General features: G+C 34.1%; 2 protein-coding genes across 7 annotated transcripts in view; both read right to left on the bottom strand.

Annotated features, from left to right (window-relative positions):
* LOC109596609 (syntaxin-binding protein 5) overlaps positions 1-19,003 on the bottom strand; it is a 214,868-nt gene that overhangs the window by 93,487 nt on the left and 102,378 nt on the right. The gene's annotated exons all lie outside the window — the stretch shown is intronic.
* On the bottom strand, positions 6,960-7,993 carry LOC109604309 (ADP,ATP carrier protein 1). Its single transcript, XM_020020835.2, has one exon. The coding sequence runs from the start codon at positions 7,921-7,923 to the stop codon at positions 7,033-7,035; it is 891 nt and encodes a 296-aa protein (XP_019876394.1). The 5' UTR covers positions 7,924-7,993; the 3' UTR covers positions 6,960-7,032.

Here is a 19,003-nt window from a genome sequence, read left to right as displayed (position 1 = left end):
TTTTCGAACCCCGCGTAATCCAATACGATCCTGCTAATTGCGTTGCGGTCGTACGTTAAATTGAAGTGATGATCGGCCTCGATGCATTATGTAATTGTTGAAGTACATCGAATTACCATCCGTTTTAGTACAATTCTAATTCAGTTATTGTGTATGGAAGCACCAGTAACCATCAGTACGTTTGTTATTGCAGTATTTCAGTTTGTTACAAGTTTGTAACAACATAAGGACTCTGAAGGTAATGAAACAAAGAGATCTAAATAGCGAGAATCCAGCGTCAGGCATCGTTTAATGGCAAAGTTGGATGCACGAGGGAACCGTGTCAGATAATATCGTCTGGAAACATTAAGCGGGCACTGACACAATTTAAACGTAACGTACTTTTACCAATCATCGACTGCGGCGTTCCAAAAACTTCACAACGTTTCTCTAAGGGGATTTGCATATGCAAATCGGTTCGCAATTTTAACCTAAAACACATAATGGACTGTGTAAAACTAAGTGGGTTTCAGTAACATTAAACTGTGATATATGTAACGATTCCATTTACTTAGGGGGGTTATAAAACGTTTAGCACGGAGAGCTAATAAGAATGAATTTATCACAAAGTCGCAGCTATTATTTGTTACATAAAAACGCCGCTTGCCTGAGCAAATTTGGTGATGTTTTGACGAAAATCCCAAGGCAGGAAATTCTTACAATTCCTGACGTTCGGAGTAATTGCAAGAATTTCTAGCTTCGAGTTCCGTATTTAAAATGCCAGTCAGACCGAGTCAAAAGTTTATAAAGCGGAATGTCTTGGATGGTAAGAATTTTCGGTCTACTATTAAAGAAAACAGGCCCGTAAAAATACTATAAGGGAATTAAGAGGATAATTAAATTTTTTATGTTGAGACCCTTTGGATTCCAAACTTAAATTACGTATGAGCAAAGAAATTATTTTCTGACTTCATGTATAGATTTAACAAACTGAATACTACCATAGTTTCCTTCAACAATTAATACCTACATAAACTTGAAACAGACTTAGTAGATTTAATTATTCATAACTAAGTACATGCATAATGTTTGCGTCTCACGATTAAGCTCAGTTGAACTTTGCAGGACAACAAAAGGACCAGAATTAGATTGAATGGCAAGCTTCATATGATTCAACTCAATTATTGCAGCTTATTAGTAATTCGGACAAGAAAAGCTCCTCCGCTCATTGGAACAAGAGCACAAGGATACTAACATTGTGCTCATTAGATTGTACATCCAATTTCATCTCTGCAATACATCACGGATAACGTTCATAATTCCGTAGATTTACAGTACGTATAAGCAGTTATAATTGCCACGATTTACAGCGAGACATTCCTCCATTTATTATGCCGGATTGACGATAAGACGCCTCAATCATTAAAGATAATTTTCAGGCGGGTTTAACTTTTGCAGTTGGACGGAAAAATGTGCCAGGATTACATTGGCAATTTGCAAGAATCTCGATCCCACTCACTATTTGATTCCCCAGTGCTGGTATGGCGTAATTACTCTGGCGGTTACGGTTAAACCTATGGCAAAGGAAATTTGAGTTTTTACGGTGAGTTTAGCAAACCAATTTGGATTCCAAATGGGCAATCCTGCTTGCACTAAACGGAGTAATTACAGATTTGCATTGGGCAAGACCTGCGTACAATTTGTTTATGAAGCTATGTTCAATGCATTTGAAATAAGATTGCATATAAATTAGTTAGATAAGAAATTATTAGTACTGCGATTTAATAATTAACATTATTGCTCATATGTAGAGTAGTTATTTAAAAAACAAAGTTATTTTATGAAAAGAATGACTTTTTTTTAATTTAAATTAAATAAAGGGAATGTTGAGAAGCTGAGTAAAATTGCAGTCAATTTAAATTTAAACAATGATCAGAAAATCAATGCAAAAAGGCTGTCAAATTTGAAAGAACTCTACGAGATAGTTCAAAATCAATGAAAAAAAATTATTATTATATTGAGAATCTACTGAAATCAATGAAAAAAGGTGTAATTAAAAATAATGGATATACTTCTAGATACCAAATAAAGGAACGACGAGTATAATAAAAATCACAAATGATGTTAGGCAAATTATTTGAAGACGGTAGTTTGTGTCGGTGTCCTCTTAATGTCGCCAGACGATTTTATCAAATGCAAATGCTCCGTTGTATCAGTGACTAACTTCGCCATTACCTGAACTCCGGAACTCCCATTTATTCCCAGTTTAATCCGCAGTCTCTTGTGGGACGCGACCAGCAGCATGAGAAATGTCGCTGATAAAGTATTGGGGAAATAAAAGAACAGACTTACATGATTTACGGGCCGGCTGTAGGACAATAAAACTCACCTGCGAAAACAGAGATTTATGATTAATTAATACATTTTATAAACCAAACACTGCATTGTGTAAAAGAAAAATTTTTGATAAATTTAAGGTTTATATTTTTAAATGTACTTGACTAATCCTTAAATTTATTAATGGCCATCGGAATAATGTATTGTTTCCTGTATTAGATTATCCAAATCATCCCCTATTACCGGGGCGCGCCCTAAATTTGTCAAACGAAGTGTCAGAACAGATCCTAACGTGGTTTATAAAGATACATCAATCTCGCCAATGATTTATAAATGAGACACCAGTTTTCGTTTTGCTTCGAAAGTCTGATGCCTTGACGTGGGTTGACAAAAGGGGTACGTTTGTTGGTGTCAATAAGGGAAGCGAACGAAACTATTACGACATTGAAATATGGTTCAAGTACAATCGATATACAGTAAGACAGTAAGATTGATTGATTAATTAGCATAGAATGATTTATGTTGTGGTTTTTGTAGTTCGTCAGAACTCAGGATTTAAATAAATTTGTGTTAAACAGAAATAGTGTAAAATTACCAACAAGAAAAATAAACACAAACGCAAATATGTGCTTCCTCCTTCAAAATCCGAATAAAACCTGTTCCGAAGATAATGGATGTCGTGCAAAGTGTCGTGATATAATCACCCTCTATTACAGTATAAATCATAAAAAAAACAATTTATTAATACTTAGCATTACTTAATTACGCGGAGCGGCCTGGGTCGGCTTAATAAAATTACGGCCACGCAAAACCGACCTTCGACCAATCGAATTTTCCGCATTTGCCGTCAGTGTCCCTGTATGCCCTTGTTCCACAATCCCGCCTCATTTTATCCAGAAATATCTCGACCATTGAGTAGACATCCGTTTATATCCAGTGTGTTTTTTACGTCCTTTTTTTCGTTTCGTTAATAATGTGACAATTTATGCTACGATGTTTATTTATTAACTTATGAAAAATTAAAAATTGTAATTCTAATTATCAATAACATCTACATACAATGTGATCCAAGTTGATGGACCTAAATTAAAAATTGTAATTTTAATTATCAATAACATCTACATACAATGTGATCCAAGTTGATGGACCTAAATTAATCCAGTATTTTCTGATTTAGGTATTATGTCACAACATACATATTATTTATTATTAATTAAAAAATGTACAACTATAATTAAGAACAATCCAAATGTTTTTATTTTATATTACAAAAATATAAACCCAATGATGATGGTCACAAAAATTGCTCTTGAAAAATGTTAATTTATTAAATAATTTATACATACCTACAACAAAAAGGATCGTTTGAAATTAAATTTCATAGCGCCTCAATTAACAACCACAATTCATATAAATTTAATGGCTTTTAGTGTTTTAAGCGATACTTCATGTTGTTCCAGAAGTTCTCAATTGGATTGAGTATCAGACTTTGTGCAGGCTAATCGAAAACCTCGTTATAATTATCTTTTAACCTATTTTGAACAATTTTGAACGCCTGATTCGGATCATTATCATGTATAAAAATCCATGTAACTGATAAATTATAGATGGTAAATGGTTCCACTTCATCATGACATCTCTATATATGAAACGAACTATTTTGTCAATAATTTTTCATAATGATTCTAAGAAAAGAAACCTCAAGTCATAACATTGTTTTTCAAAGTTTTTGTAGAGTATCTAGGGTTTAATCTTATTCTATTGAACATCATCCAAAGCATTCTTCACCAAAATTCTGGAATATAATTAACGTGCCAACTTTACTCTTGTCCAAATATCCTTTTTTGATACCACTGGTTTCTTTACTGAAATTCATCCTAAGTTTTGTTCATTCAGTCGACGCTGATTGTTTTATTAAACACAGTGTATGAGTCAGTTAATTAATTTTTTATTTACCTAGAAGACAAAAAACTTCGTTCACTGGTTCTTCTAATTTGTTTATCTATTAGAAGAGTTGTTTTTTGTTAGGATGTTTGCTTATTGTGTTTTCATTTTTCGGGAGTATCTTAAGTTTTAAGTAATGTCAGCAATGTTAATACCTTGATGTGTCATGATTATTTTCCTCTTCTCTGGAGTGAAATGTTTCTTTCTTCCCACTGAATGAATATAAATTCTACGGAGAAAAAACATTTACTATTAAGATAATTATTAAATAATGCTATAATACATATTTCTGTATGTGCGTTCAAAGTAATATTTCCATCGTTTTTAAGATATGTGACTAAGTAAAGAAAAGAATATTTAAATATATTTTTTCTATAGTGTCTAAAGCTTTTTATACAAAATGTTTGATTTGAACCGAGTTTGTTGTATATGTAAAAATGTATCATAATTTTTCAAGCACAGTCAAACATTTTTAATCACATTGTGTATTTCTCATGATATATGGAGTATGTGTGATTTGTAGAGTTTTTGAAGGGTTATGTACCTATTAAATTAAATTTGAAATAGTTCAACTTTATCCGTTGTAATGGAGAAACTGAAAATGTGTCAAATTTTTCATCATTTGAATATGATTTATTGTAAAAGCAATATTAAAAGTTTATACAGAGAATTTATCACCTAAATTAAGATTTATTGTTGCATGTAAACATTTTTAAACGTTTTGTTCACAATGTTTGTAAATTCTTTTTTCTTCTCATACTCGAAATATATATTTTTTAAAGAAAACTCATCACCATCAATAATTTTGTAATTTTTTCAGATTTTATTTATATCAATAATAAAAGTATCTATTTCCATGAATAAAATTTTTTTTTATGTTATGCTTACCTGCGACAGCTTAGACTCGTTATTAAATTTCATATATACACTTTTTATTTTTCAAAAACAAAAAAAACAGATATGAAAAATTTGACAAATATTCACTTTTCCCATTATAATAGATAAAGTTGATTTAAAAATAACGTAAAATATATAAAAAATCACAGACTAATTTCACTCTCAATGCCTGGATAACAAAGATATATCAAAGTGACCCTTTCATAGCTGACACTCCGTAGAACAAAATAAAGTGACGACAAGGTTATTCTGAAAAACAAATCTGATTAGACGTCTTAATTGCACGTTGCCGTTTTAATTCCGAGACGACTGAAACCCACTTAACCCATTCCTCTTGTAGTCCTCACCGGTTTGGAGGAACCGCCCGCAGTAACAGATTTTAATGCGACGTAGACGGTAAACGGATAACGGGGCGGACGCGAACGGAAAGCGCACGCAAACTTATTTACGACGCCCGTCTTTATTACTATCTGCGTGTATTCCAAGATTTTTTCGATAGCAGACAGCAAGTGCAGCTGCTGGTCTGTTTTATTGTGCACGTCTTCGCTTTTGTTTTATTTCAGTTTGCGGCTTTGTTTCGGGACGACGCAAAGCGAATATCGAACGAATGACAATCGTGTGGGTACTAAAATAGAAATAGAAAATAGAGGAAATGGAAATATTATCCGCAAACGTCAAAACTGACGGATTTATAGGTTTATTATTAGTAGGTTACATTGTATATACAATTATTGCTGGAATATTTGTATATAAAAGGCTATTATAGTAACAAGATTTAAAAAGCTCAGTTTATTAAGATAAGTTAACAAAAACATTCATAAAGTTCTATTATAGTATTTCAAATATGAAAGTTGCTGTATAACTAACGTAGATAGAAATCTTTTCCTTCACTGGTGTAATATACCCACCAGTTTGTCTAAAATTTATCTCATTTTGCTCGTCGGTGTATAAAAACTCCTGAATACAGTGGTTAACCACTACATAAGAACTACGTGTAGCCCGCAGTCAACAATGCAAGCTTACAACGATCAGATAAGTTACAAGTGCTACGGGACCGAACCCGCACAAGAACGTTGTCTCGAGCCAGCAGAAACACCGAAAGCATGCTGCTGCAAGACGAAACTCGGTAATCAGATTAGCAGACCCTTTGTTTTGATTTATCACCTCGTCGGATTACCTTCGTTGTCCGTAATTATCCTGCTAATCCACAGACCGGGTCGCCATGCCTGCATCTTAGGAGGCATGAAAAGAAAACCTGCAGCAATTTAATTAGGTTCGTCCGTGTTCTCAACATTCCGGTCCGGAGATAAACTGTTGGAGCGTCTCTGAACTAGTTACAGGCTAATGTAATAAAAAGCTTGCGCTTTTAGCCTGTTCTTGGCTATATTACACTAATGATATTTATGGTAGTGGGCACATCGGAATTATAAAGAAAAAATATTCACCGTTTCAGTAAAACATGGTAAAACAGAAACAGCAATAAGCAATAACTAAATGGATTAACAAACCTAAGGATTTTAGTTCAACAAAATTGAGGTAACTGTAACCTTCAAAATATTTAATCGCAAATTTATGTGCTCTGTATTATCAGTAATTGACGAAGGATTCTGGAATTTAAAACATAATCGGTTTTTTACTATTTATTCAAATCTAATAAAATTAAGTTTGGTATTATTAACTCAACCGTAGTATTAACTCAACCGTCCCATTTTTGGTTAATAAATCAACAATTTGAACTATAGTTCTTTATTTCATATTAAAATTAATTAAAAATATGATGTAGATAAAATTACAAGAAAAAATAGTTTCCAATATTTATTTTTTGAATGAGAGAATTAACAATCACATACTCCATCCGCCAGTTCAACTTCAATTTTACAGCAAATCGTGCAATTCCTCGTAAAACACAAGTACGAGTGCAGCTCCTGTGCCTCTAAAAACATTAGAAAGTGCACCTTTGAAAAACGCAGCCGGACCTTCTTTCTGAGCTATTTTCACCCAACAGTCCAAAGTATTCTTGTACATAACTTCGGTCTTCTTCAATCCAGACTGCATCATCATTCTTCTTCTAACAGTGTCGAATGGATATGAGAGCAAACCTGATAAGGCCGTGACTGTTTCAGCAATTAAAAATGTAATCGCAAATGGAGTGTTCTTTGGGTCCGGCAGGAAACCTTTGATGGTATCGAAACATCCAAAATATGCTGCTCTGTAAATGATTATACCTTGAACAGAGACAATGAAACCTCTGTACAAACCGATAGGTCCGTCAGAAGCGAAGGTCTTCTTGATACAATCGACTAGTCCAGTGTATTGACGTTCGCTCAAACTTTTACCAACGTCGGCACCCAGACGGGTTCTAGCATAATCCAAAGGATAAACGAAACATAAAGAAGTGGCGCCAGCTGCACCGCCCGAAGCCAAATTTCCAAAGAAGAATTTCCAGAACTGCGTCTTCTTATCGACACCAGTCAAGAATAGGTCCTTGTATGTGTCTTTGAACGCAAAATTAAGCGCCTGCGTCGGAAAGTACCTGATGACGTTTGCCAAATTTCCACGCCACAAGCTAAAGAATCCTTGTTCTTTGGGGATGCGGATGAACGCGTCCACAATGCCTTTATATTTCTTATCCGCCGCAATTTGCTTGTTGGCATCTTGCACTTGCAAGACAAGTTTGACACGTTCGATTGGAGCAACGGCTGTTTTGGCAATGGCTGCTGATATGCCACCTGCCATAAAATCCTTGAAAAAGGAACCCTCAGACATGATTAGTGGTTCTGATTAAGATAACCGATGACGGATGACTGAAGCTGATTTTTGATTTAATTTTTTTGACAATTTCACAAATGACAGTGCTTATAAAATTACCTTCAAAATCTGTGATATTGTTAAGTTAGTTTATTTTGACAATTTTAATTAATTTTAGTTTGTTTGATAAAATAAAAAAGAAATATTAATGAAATTTCAGATGAACGAAGGAAAAATCAATTTGAACTTAAAATTACCTGAAATGTAATAAATAAAACCTTTCAATATTCATCGCTAGAGTGATTTACGCGGAAATCCTTATACCGAAGACAATTACGTTTTTTCAGCTCCCCCATCACTCTCACAACACACAACGTTGTAGCATCGGATAATTGCCATCAGACGCCGCGACGCTGCGTTAATCTCGCGCCAGTAACGACGCCGCTAAGGCGACGACGATTAGGGTCGCGAGTGAATGTCGATCTCGATACGGGGATGCGTGCAAATTTAAAAGCGTATTGCCATAATGATGTCCGCTTTGGATTGATTGATGGCCGTTTTACTCATTGTATTCTGAAAAAATTTTTCTTTTTCAAATGTGGGCTCTTTTTTAGGAAAGGATGAAAAATGTTTTTACTTCACGTTCTAAGAAATATCAAGGTAAAATGGATCAAAAAACAATGAAATGCGTGATTTTTTCCTTTGATATTTTTGTAAAATATTTGAAATTAATATGGAAATGAAACAAAAAATAAAATTACATTGAAACAAAATTGATTCCACAAAGACAATTTTAATGGAAACAAAACCAAGAGAAATATTTATTTAAATCAATTTTAATAAAATCCCTTTTGTTATTTGAATTCAAGTGAAATATATTCATGTCAGAGAAACAATACTGACAGTGTTTGATTAAAATTTTAATTAAAATGGCCAACCCAACTTGAAAAAACGTGTTGCTAATGTAGGTGAGCTGATATAATCAGTGAAATTATTAAAACCATAATGGATTTCTTATCAATAAACGGTTTAACATCACCATGACACGCAAACTTTACCAAACAGTTCGTATGACTGCGACCCATTAAAATTTGTGTAATTGACAAAACATTTCGTAAATGTTTAAATTTTCATCATCCGCAAACTACTCAACCCTAAAACTGTAATATCCGTGGTGTATCTCTTTAATAACCAACCAAGTACACCCAATAATGCCGGCCATATTTCTGCTTTAATACCAGAAGAGATTACATTAGGCAGTCCAAAGGGCGGGAGAGCAAAAGTTGAAACTTCATAATGCCCGTAATTTTATTGGGCGATGAGAGATGCGGAGCGCAATTTGCTCCTGGCTTTTGAAAATTCCATCAGAAATAATCCGAGGAACTTATAATGTGTAAGGGCAAACGATGTTAAAACTTTGAGTTCTAATATCACAAAATATTCAAGAATAATTTGCTAACTGCCAGTTTATTTAGTTAAACTAATTGTGACACGTACAAATTTAATGAATTAAATGAATATTTGAAAATGATAATGATTAAAACACTTTAAATGGCACAAGAGCAAAAAATAGTTCTGTTTATTTTATTTAACAAAGTTTTTAATAATATCTCTTTTCAGTTTCCAATACCTTATTTTTAGTTAATTGTCCAATTATTAAGCTTATGTTAGTCATATTAATCGTGCACCTAAAAGATGCCAACGATAACAAGAGGTGTGGGTTTTAGGACAGTCACTTCATTTTCTAACACACCTTAATTACATTATTAAATACGCGCATTAGTACCACCTGGTGTTTATCTCCTCGTTTCTCCCACACACATCCGCCGCTCGTTGAGTGAAATTTCTCGGGTAAAAGCCCAAACCCGGATAACACTCCGGATACAGAGAGCTTTGAATTAATTTGCCCAACATGTGTTACAACGACGAGCGGTTTCTTGCGTCGACTGTGGATTTATATGGCAGAAACAAAACCATTTTCTGATTTGGTTTCTGGGGATTTAACTGTTTCAAATATTTCATCCCAGCACGCCAGGTATTCTTACAAGGTTTAACATACTTCAGCCAGTCGATGTTCGGAATTAATTTAGTGCATGTATTGCTTATAATTAACCCCGAGTATAATCCAATATGTTGATTTAGGCTAGTGCATACCGAAGCGGGACACAAAGTATCTTAATAATCCTATCCCTTGGGCTATCTTGAAATTCCGTCGTATCCGCATTATGTAAAATTCTCAGGAACCCGTAAGACCTGGAGTTTAAAATATTTGGCTGGCGTCAGCTTTAGGTCGTCCTTTATTGAATTGGGTACTGAAGGAAATAATTAATGGTGAATTACTGCCGCCCGGCGGTCTGTAAAGTTGTTTGATTAACTTTCAAACCATTTTTATTCAATACTTTAACATGAATAAAACATTATATATTAACTTTATTTAAGAGCTTTCTTTCTACAGTTGTTATTAATGCAAATTGGTCCCAGTAACAACGCTTTGACCTTTCTACTATTTGTCGAATTGAGAACTACGTCAATATTTACACAGGAATACAATAAAAGATAGAGAATAAGGTATGAACTTTCCATTTGTTCTGTTACATTATTCTTTCATCACATTAAACAAAGGAAAAATCAATTTTGAACGGGAAAATCATCAAGAATGTATTATAACGTTAGGTGTGGATCATTAAAAATTCAAACTAGACTAGAAATAGACTTAACAAAGAGATATATTCTCGATGACACAGGAAATAGAACACATACATCCATATCAGAAGTTAAATAATTAGATTTTGAAAATTGTTTATGCAGGTGATAAAAAGTTAATTATTGTTTAAAAGACGCAGGATTGTTCTTACTGTTCCCAGTTTATGCTTCTCACATTTCAATGTTATCTATAAACATTGGAATTGAAATGAAAAATGGAATAAGATCTTCAGTTAAGAATCCTGGATACGTGTGAGATGAAACCATGAGAAAAATGAGTAGAAATAGTTTGTCCATCCTGCAATACATCCACAAATTTACTGCTTTAACTTAAGAACCTTCAAAATCCAGTTTTTTGGTAAGATAATACCCAACCTTAAATTGTAGAGATTACGCAGTATGTTCTCAAAATTCCAACGAAAATTTGTTGTCATGGTCAGCAAGATCTCAGGATTTACCACCGATTGAACATGTGTGTGACATCATAGGCCCTAGTAGAGGTAAAGTGGAGGTAAATGGACTGTTAGATTTAAAATATGATGTTCTATTTTGCATCTCACAGAATATTTAAAAATAACAAAATTTGAGAAATCAGTTTAATCATACCGTTGTCCCATTAATAACGACGCCGTCTGTAACGGGATAATCCTAAAAATTACACCGAAAGCGTCGAGATAATTAACAACATTAATATTGAAGTTATTGAAGCCGCTACTAATTTATTCATTAATCACTTTGCCGCGGCGTCACTTTAATCGAATTACGCATAAACCCAATAGATCTGTTGCCTGAGCGAGACCACGATGAAATATAAAGGGATGTGCCTTAAAAAAATGATCTCCGCATTATTCGGAACGGAATTGCTTATGCAAATGCGGTATTTTTTAATTAAAACCATTTATATTCAGGTTCCTCTTCGGTTACGGGGTGAATTGGACGCGTCAAAAAGTGAAACCGTTATTATTGGAATTAATTAATTTAAATTGGAAGGAATAACAGGGGCAGCAAACACTTGATGACCCAGATACTTTATTCATTTGGAAGTGGCATGCATATTAGAAATTACCATGTTTTTTCTTCTTTTATAATAATATACAACAAAGGTAAACAGTACAAATATACTACATCGACAAAGAATAATTAGGAAACCGAAGAGACGGAAGCTAAATACTTGTAATTAAGACTCTGAGTGACACATAAAGAAAACGTGCGTTAATATGTTAGGCCCATTACTTCCAGGACTTCCTCCAAAAAACAGCATCAGGTGCGGGTCGGCACACACAACCCGAAAAACGATAAGAAAGGACAAGGCGATTGGTGCGAAAGGGGTGACGTGGGGACGGCGGACAGAGATTCACGGGGAAATTTTTGGGAGGCGGTCGCCGGCTCCAAGGGGAGCAGGCGCGCTTCTATTGACCGAGTGCCGGCAACGACTTGTTTCGCGGGCCGTCGGCCCCTCTCACTCATCTCCACTCTACCGCACTCCCGCTACGTACCGGGGACGTGTGTTGTTATCGTGGTGGATGAATGGTGGATCGTCGTTGTTATCAAATGTGTTTGGGAAAATGTTTTTCTGTTAATGTTACAATTACAATCAATAAAACACGTCGTTGACGCGTCTGATATGCAATTATCCGGAATTAACATAACAGACTACGTCTGCTTGATAACACGGAAAAACATGAAATAAACACAAACAACACGACAATAATATGTCGTATCGTCTGACTCATTCACATAAAATCAAAATACAAAATGAATTATTAAATCTGTTTCGTTTATTAGAAAATTAATTGCGTTTATATGAAGATAAGTAATCGAATTTCTGCTTCGCACACGCACATCGTTTTAGCCATTCGCCGCGGACCGTTTCGAGCTTAGATAATTAAGCGCATAGTTTTGTGGTAATGGCGTTACGACGGAGGACCGGGAGGCAGAATTTAAGTTAACGTCATAACCGCAGATACCGTCCCAGGGCGTAATTGCGGAAAGTTTTGGGAGGTTGATTTTGTTGGCGTATTTTATACCGCTTTCTGGTGGAAACAAAAGCACGTTTCATAACACTTGATGTTTCACACTTTGTTCTTATGGTGTTAGTTGGGTCAAAGAAAAGAACTCTTGTCAATTAAACATACTTTAATAGTTAATAGATTAACCAACATTATATCATGACAGGGTGTCATGAATTTCGGGATCGTGTTAGGTCAGATCCAGATTGATCAAAATTCGTCGCTGATTAAAATCCGGACTTAAAGCAAACACTATTCTGACCGTGCTGCGCTTTGCATATTTGCCATTTCGCCGGTAAGAAATTAATTGAAGCTGTTCCAGCGTTGTAATCGTCTACAAACTCACAAATAGTCAACCTAAATGCGATAGATATGAAAATTGGCTCCATACAAATAGAAATTTACGGAAATATTATCTATAGAATCACTATGATTATCAATTACATACTCTAATTTAAATTAATCATAACTTGTAAATACCTTCCTCAACATACCGTTGAAAATTTCACACCAGACATACCTATGTAAATAACAAAGGGAAATATTTTCGTACGAACAACTCTGATTGGATTACTTTCCTGCGAGTGGCATTTACGAAGCTTTCGAAACTCAAACAGACGATCAAAATAGGAGAGTCCGATGGGACAAACGGGATATTGCGGTATGAATTATTCAGTGATTTTCTAATCGGACATAAAGTCAATTTAAGCACTGACACATTGACCAACTGAATTCGCAGTGATGAATGTAAATAACTTTTGTTTAATTATTTCCTTTTAAATTGTGAGAATGTCATCTATTAATTGCGACTATAAAAATAGTTGAATTGAACAATTTATTAAATAAGCATTTGTTTTATGAGTGGTATGGACCTCTCTACAATCTCGATTATTCTTGTACTGAACGTATTATCGATTCGAATTCGGCCGTTTTTGCAGCTAACGATCACCCCTCCAATAGCATCGTCATTTAAATATGAGCTCTCATCGAAGGTAATATTTATTTTAATGTTCGTTTCCTTTTCAAAATTCTTCGAGATGTCGGGCAGCATCTCCTTAAGCATAGCAATATCAGATTTGCGAGCTTTTATAATAATTTTATCTTCGAGCATCATATAAACAGCCTGCTCCAGCAATTTCCTCAACAAAGGTTTGTATTTGTTAGACTTTGTCACGTCTATTATATTTTGTCTCAGTTCTTCCGTTATGGCTTGTATGTATTCACTGCGGGCCTTCTGTAACCTCAGTTTGCACTCGTTGTTGCTGTGATCGAGAAAAATCATATGCTCTACCAACATCTTCTTCTCCTTGTCGTCGTAATGCTTGTCCAATTGCTTTTTGTGGTGTTCCAAATGGGCTTTCTTCTTCTGAAGAAACTGGTACTCGGTTATAATTTCGAGCTCCTCCGCTTTCTCGCGGGCGTCGTGGGCTATTTGGGCCAGCAAAATTTGGGTCGAATCCAAGTTTGTGTCCATTATTACATTCAAATTTAAACTATCAGACAAGTGTCAATGTTTTGTCAAATTTTGATAATCTAAATTATAGTTTTAGTGGATATGAATTCAATTTTTTTATAGATATCTGAAATATAATTAGACAATAACTGTACTTTCAAATACACGATTAATAAACAAAAAAGCTGATTAATAATTTCAGCTACTAATATTACTAAAATAAATTTTCATTAGAAGTCTCTTTTCAATTTATTATTTAATTCCCTGCTATTCAAGTTCACAATATCTATAAGTGCTATTTTATCTCTCCTGGAAATTAATATTATGATAAGACTTACTTGCACAATTTCTTTTTCTCCTTAGTTTCATTTTAATTTACAACTTCGTAATATGAAGTAGAAAAGTTAATTAAAGTGCAATGGAGTATCTTTCAAGATCACATTTGTTAAAAAAGTAATGAACCATATAAAAAGTAAGCTTTGATACTAACATATACAGTGTGTCTCTAAAATTGGAGGTCAAGTTTGCTGCTTCAAAAAATATTAATACTTTATTACTTGTACCGCATGAACATCACTTTAATTATCTCTAAATATTAAATCTGAAATATTTCAAAAACAATTGTGCTCATCAAAATTCATCAAGAGTATCTTTTTTGTGTGGCCTAACAAAAGAACGAGAAAAAAAGTATAATTATTTTGCTATTGGATCGTTATGGAAAGTTTATTGCTTTATTATTGAGTTTTAGGTACGTATATTAGGATAATGCATATCTAAAACATACGATGAGACTAAATACTACGGGAATATGGGCAAAAAAATGAAATTTGAGAAGATTCAGGAAAAAAATACATATGTATTCACATTCAGACGTGTCCTACCTGGTATCAAATTATGACCACGTATTTTAAAAACACTCTATATTCATTTAAAGGAGTTTTCTCACTGACAGATAATTTAACATAGTCCATAAAGAGGACGCCCTTTAATTACTAAACTATGCAAACATTAGTAATACTCACTCACATTCAAGTTCTATTCGATTTGGCCCATATACTACTCAACCACTGACCGTAGAAGAAGGGCCATAATTTCAATTGTCATAAGCCAAGATGCAACAGATACAACAGGAGGCAGTAACATTATATGGGACTGACAGAAATGGGAATTTACGGCCTTTGCACCTCCGCGTTCGCCGAACATTAATAACGCAACAGAGATAATTAACGGTCAAGTGGACTGACCGCTTTACTGAGTAACAATCTAGTATTAATACCGCGATAAATCGACATCTCAAGCTGGACAATGGTATTGTTCTCAGTGGTGGAAGATCAGTCAGGTCATAACGATGCGATATTGGTATCGAAGGCGCAATACAATATATAATTTTCTATGCCAATGAGCAAGGATTAACAACGACGTCGGTGAGGCGTAAAATCACCAAACAATTATGTAGTTTACGACTGTCAGCAAATTTGTATTAATTATCGGTACTGGAAAATCACAAAGCAAACACCAGTTAATTAATGCTTGTTACGTGCACGGTTTAATGAAATGCCGTTTTGGGGTTTTCTTGGGTTTATCCTCGGCGGAACCGCTCGCTCAGTATTTGTTTGCATTTGTCATATTACCGAAATATGGGACAATATAATCTGGATGTGCCTAGGCAATTCTGCGACGGGGGCGAAGATATCCCCGGAGAACAAACAAGGTTACGGCGGGGAAAAGTTCCTTTCATTATATCCCAATTCGATGGCGTTGTATTTAGTTCTGTTAGCACATGGGCTCATCAAAAAGTTAATCTAAGTGAAAATGAAACAATAAGAAAAGCCTCTAAGCATATAAAATACTCATTTTCCTTTCTCAATAGAATATTACAACATTTTCTTTCAGCAAATAAAATTTCAATTTGTTAAATATTAAAGATTTTTATTTTCTTACGAAGATAAATTGTTAAGTAAACCAATTGTACCATAAGTATATCCGGAACCTCAAACTTTTTATTATTTTCCTTATACTACTGAAAGACAATAAGAATTTCAGAGACCCCTAAGCATATAAAATACTCATCTCAACTAAATAGCATGTTACAATATTTTCTTTCAGCAAATAAAATCTCAATTTGTTAAATAAGAAACTTTCTTCTCCAACTTGCAGAAAGCGAAGGATCAATTTGTCAAATAAATCAATTGTATTATAAGTATATCCAAAACCACAAACTTTTTATTCCCCACTTTATACTACTGAAACACTTCGGGAAGAGTTTATAGGGACCCATAGATTATGCTGACCGTCTGGTCCGAAACTTTTTATTTCCAGGACGACGAAATTTACTCCACACGATAAAATTCAACGAAAACTCTTTGTTCGGGTTCTGAAAAGTCGACTTTTGTAAAAAGATACCATCGGGCTATTCAGAACTTTTAACATGTTAAATATTCCGCTACATTTGCGGTGATATATCAAAATAAACTTTCTTTTTAAAACATCATCTCCAACCCATTATACATGTCTATTTTTACATTACATATTTATGTTATTGACAATAAGATTAACGATTCACCAAAAGTTTCAAAACCACTTAGGTATAAACTGGTATCATTTAGAAAAGCTCTCATAAATTAATAATGGAGTATCTCACCACATCCATTTTTAATGACTGTTTAGACTCCGGGAGCGACAATTTACGTGAATAAACCATTCGTCCTTACAAAATTAATTCCATGATCCGTATCTGTCTCAAAATTTATTACTTGGTCCAACTGACCTGGATGTTTTGACCCATTATGAAGTGCATCATAACCATATGGGAAAATAGCCACGTGTTTAAATTAAATACGGGTTTGCGATTAAATCAATTTCTGAAAAAGTCTCGGAACATGTTACTTCGGATTTTGGAAAGTTTGTTTAATGTGGAAACTTTGCGATGGCCCCGCGTCGTATTTAATTTTGTCGCGTGTTGTTACTTTGAATATTTTATAAGGCGATTGTCTTTAATGCTTTTACTGGGGGACAATTTGTTCTGAACAATGCATGGAATAACAAAGGCAGTCTCACTTAGAAATAATAGCTACTGCATATAATTATAAAGGACCCTGAAATTCTGAATAAAAAAATATTATTGTAAGAAAATTTTCCTTAACTGAAGTAATATTTTGTGATTAATAAATTATGTAGTAGAGGCGTACCGTAAAATTTCAATAGTTACAAATAATAGCCTGTATAAAATACTAACCTAGTTTATATAAATTGTGGTCTATTTTAAACATGAAACAAATTTAATATTTTACTAAGGAATAAATCGACGAAAAACTGATTAATTTATAATGATAAATTTTGGTGTATAATTGAGTTGCCTAAAATAAAGCACAATTTGAGGTTATTAGAAATTAAAGGGGCAATTCATATATTAATGGAAGTAATGTCGTTTCTGCGCATATCGATATTTGATCATTGTCAGCTCATTGAGTTTCTCGAAGGCGTGCCAAAGTCATTTTAATGTTATTGTGACTTGCGAAATTCTAAATAATTCAATATTATAAACTTATTTGCAATTTAGGGTGAAATGGCCAGCCAAATACCTGAAGAGCATATCAGGCAGTGAATGTTTTTCGAGTTTCCCAAGGGTAGTAGCGCAACAGTTACGACCAAAAACATTTGCGATGTTTATCCCGTAATATTGCTCTCTCTAACTCTAACATTAGACAACGACATGCTAATGGCAGAAGTGGAAGCAAATCCATGTTAAACAATCGGAGAAGTGTCAAACAACCTTAACCAGCCTTAGTCGACCATCCAGGAACATTTACAACAGTCCGAAGAGAAGAAAACCAACCGTCCCATCACATGCAACTGGAGAAAAAAAATGAGTCCTATGTGATAATACAAAAAGCAAAAGGCAGTGGTCGAGTTTACATACCAAAAAGGCGCTTCGCTAGCACGAGTGGTTCGTGTCTCTTTGACATCTTATCTCCTTAGCGATTTTGGTGTTTTTGAGCACTGTCCATATTTTATCAAGTTTCAATTCATCTTCTTTTCTGTTGAAGTTGTTTCCGAGTTTATGGATTTCAATTGTTTCCCTAATTAGTTTTGTTTGTGTTCTTTAATCCTAGTCCCCATTGAACGTTTTGTAGTACCGATCTATACTTTCCGGCAAGAGTATGGTATGCGGTATATCCCAGAAGTCGTTTGTTGGTATAAAAACAGTATGGATGTTAAGTTTTTCTTGTCCATATTTCCATATCACGAAAGTATCATCTACATAATGATACCAAACAGAAGGTTTTTATTTGGAAGTCTCAATCGCTTTTTGTTTAAACTTGTCAAATATTCAAACTTTTCCATAAAGAAATTGGCTATCACTGGACTAATAGGACTGCCCATTGCTAATTTTTCAGTCTATTCGTAGAATTTGTTGTGAAAAGTGACATTACGTCGAAACTGACCAGTCTATCTTCTACATCAAGATCTAATCCTTTCAATATGTCAACAAAGTGAGTGATATCTTTATAAAGGTTAGTGTGTTTTCAACATGAGGTTGTAGCAATCTGGTAAGATACTTAGCTAAGTTATATGTCGGTGACCCAGGAGTACCAACGAAGGGTCGAACTGGTACATTATTCTTAGTCCAGTGGTCGCAAATTTCTTTATGAGTCAATTTATTTGATACCACTAATTTATTTGTACATTTTGTATCATGTTGAAGGTGTTGAATACAAGTGTTACTCAAATGACCTAATAGAAATCTAAATAAAATATTTTACTTACAACTCAATTCTTATCTAAACGTGCATAAAAGCAGCATTTAAGTCGGTAACATTTCTCGTTATTATTATTACATTTCTACTCAAATTTTGTTTCAATAATAACATTTTTTTTGTACAATTTAATGACCAAATGTTCTAAAATTGTAGCAAAACCCTCGCAGACAATA

Source organism: Aethina tumida, chromosome 3 (assembly GCF_024364675.1).
Source record: "Aethina tumida isolate Nest 87 chromosome 3, icAetTumi1.1, whole genome shotgun sequence".
In the NCBI taxonomy this organism is placed as follows: Eukaryota; Metazoa; Arthropoda; class Insecta; order Coleoptera; family Nitidulidae; genus Aethina; species Aethina tumida.
The sequence above is the reverse complement of the archived record's forward strand: the minus strand, read 5'-3'. Positions and strand labels throughout refer to the sequence as shown.

Bases quoted from the DNA above. Each gene is read 5' to 3' on its own strand.
- LOC109604309 (XM_020020835.2), bottom strand. From the start codon at position 7,923: ATGTCTGAGGGTTCCTTTTTCAAGGATTTTATGGCAGGTGGCATATCA.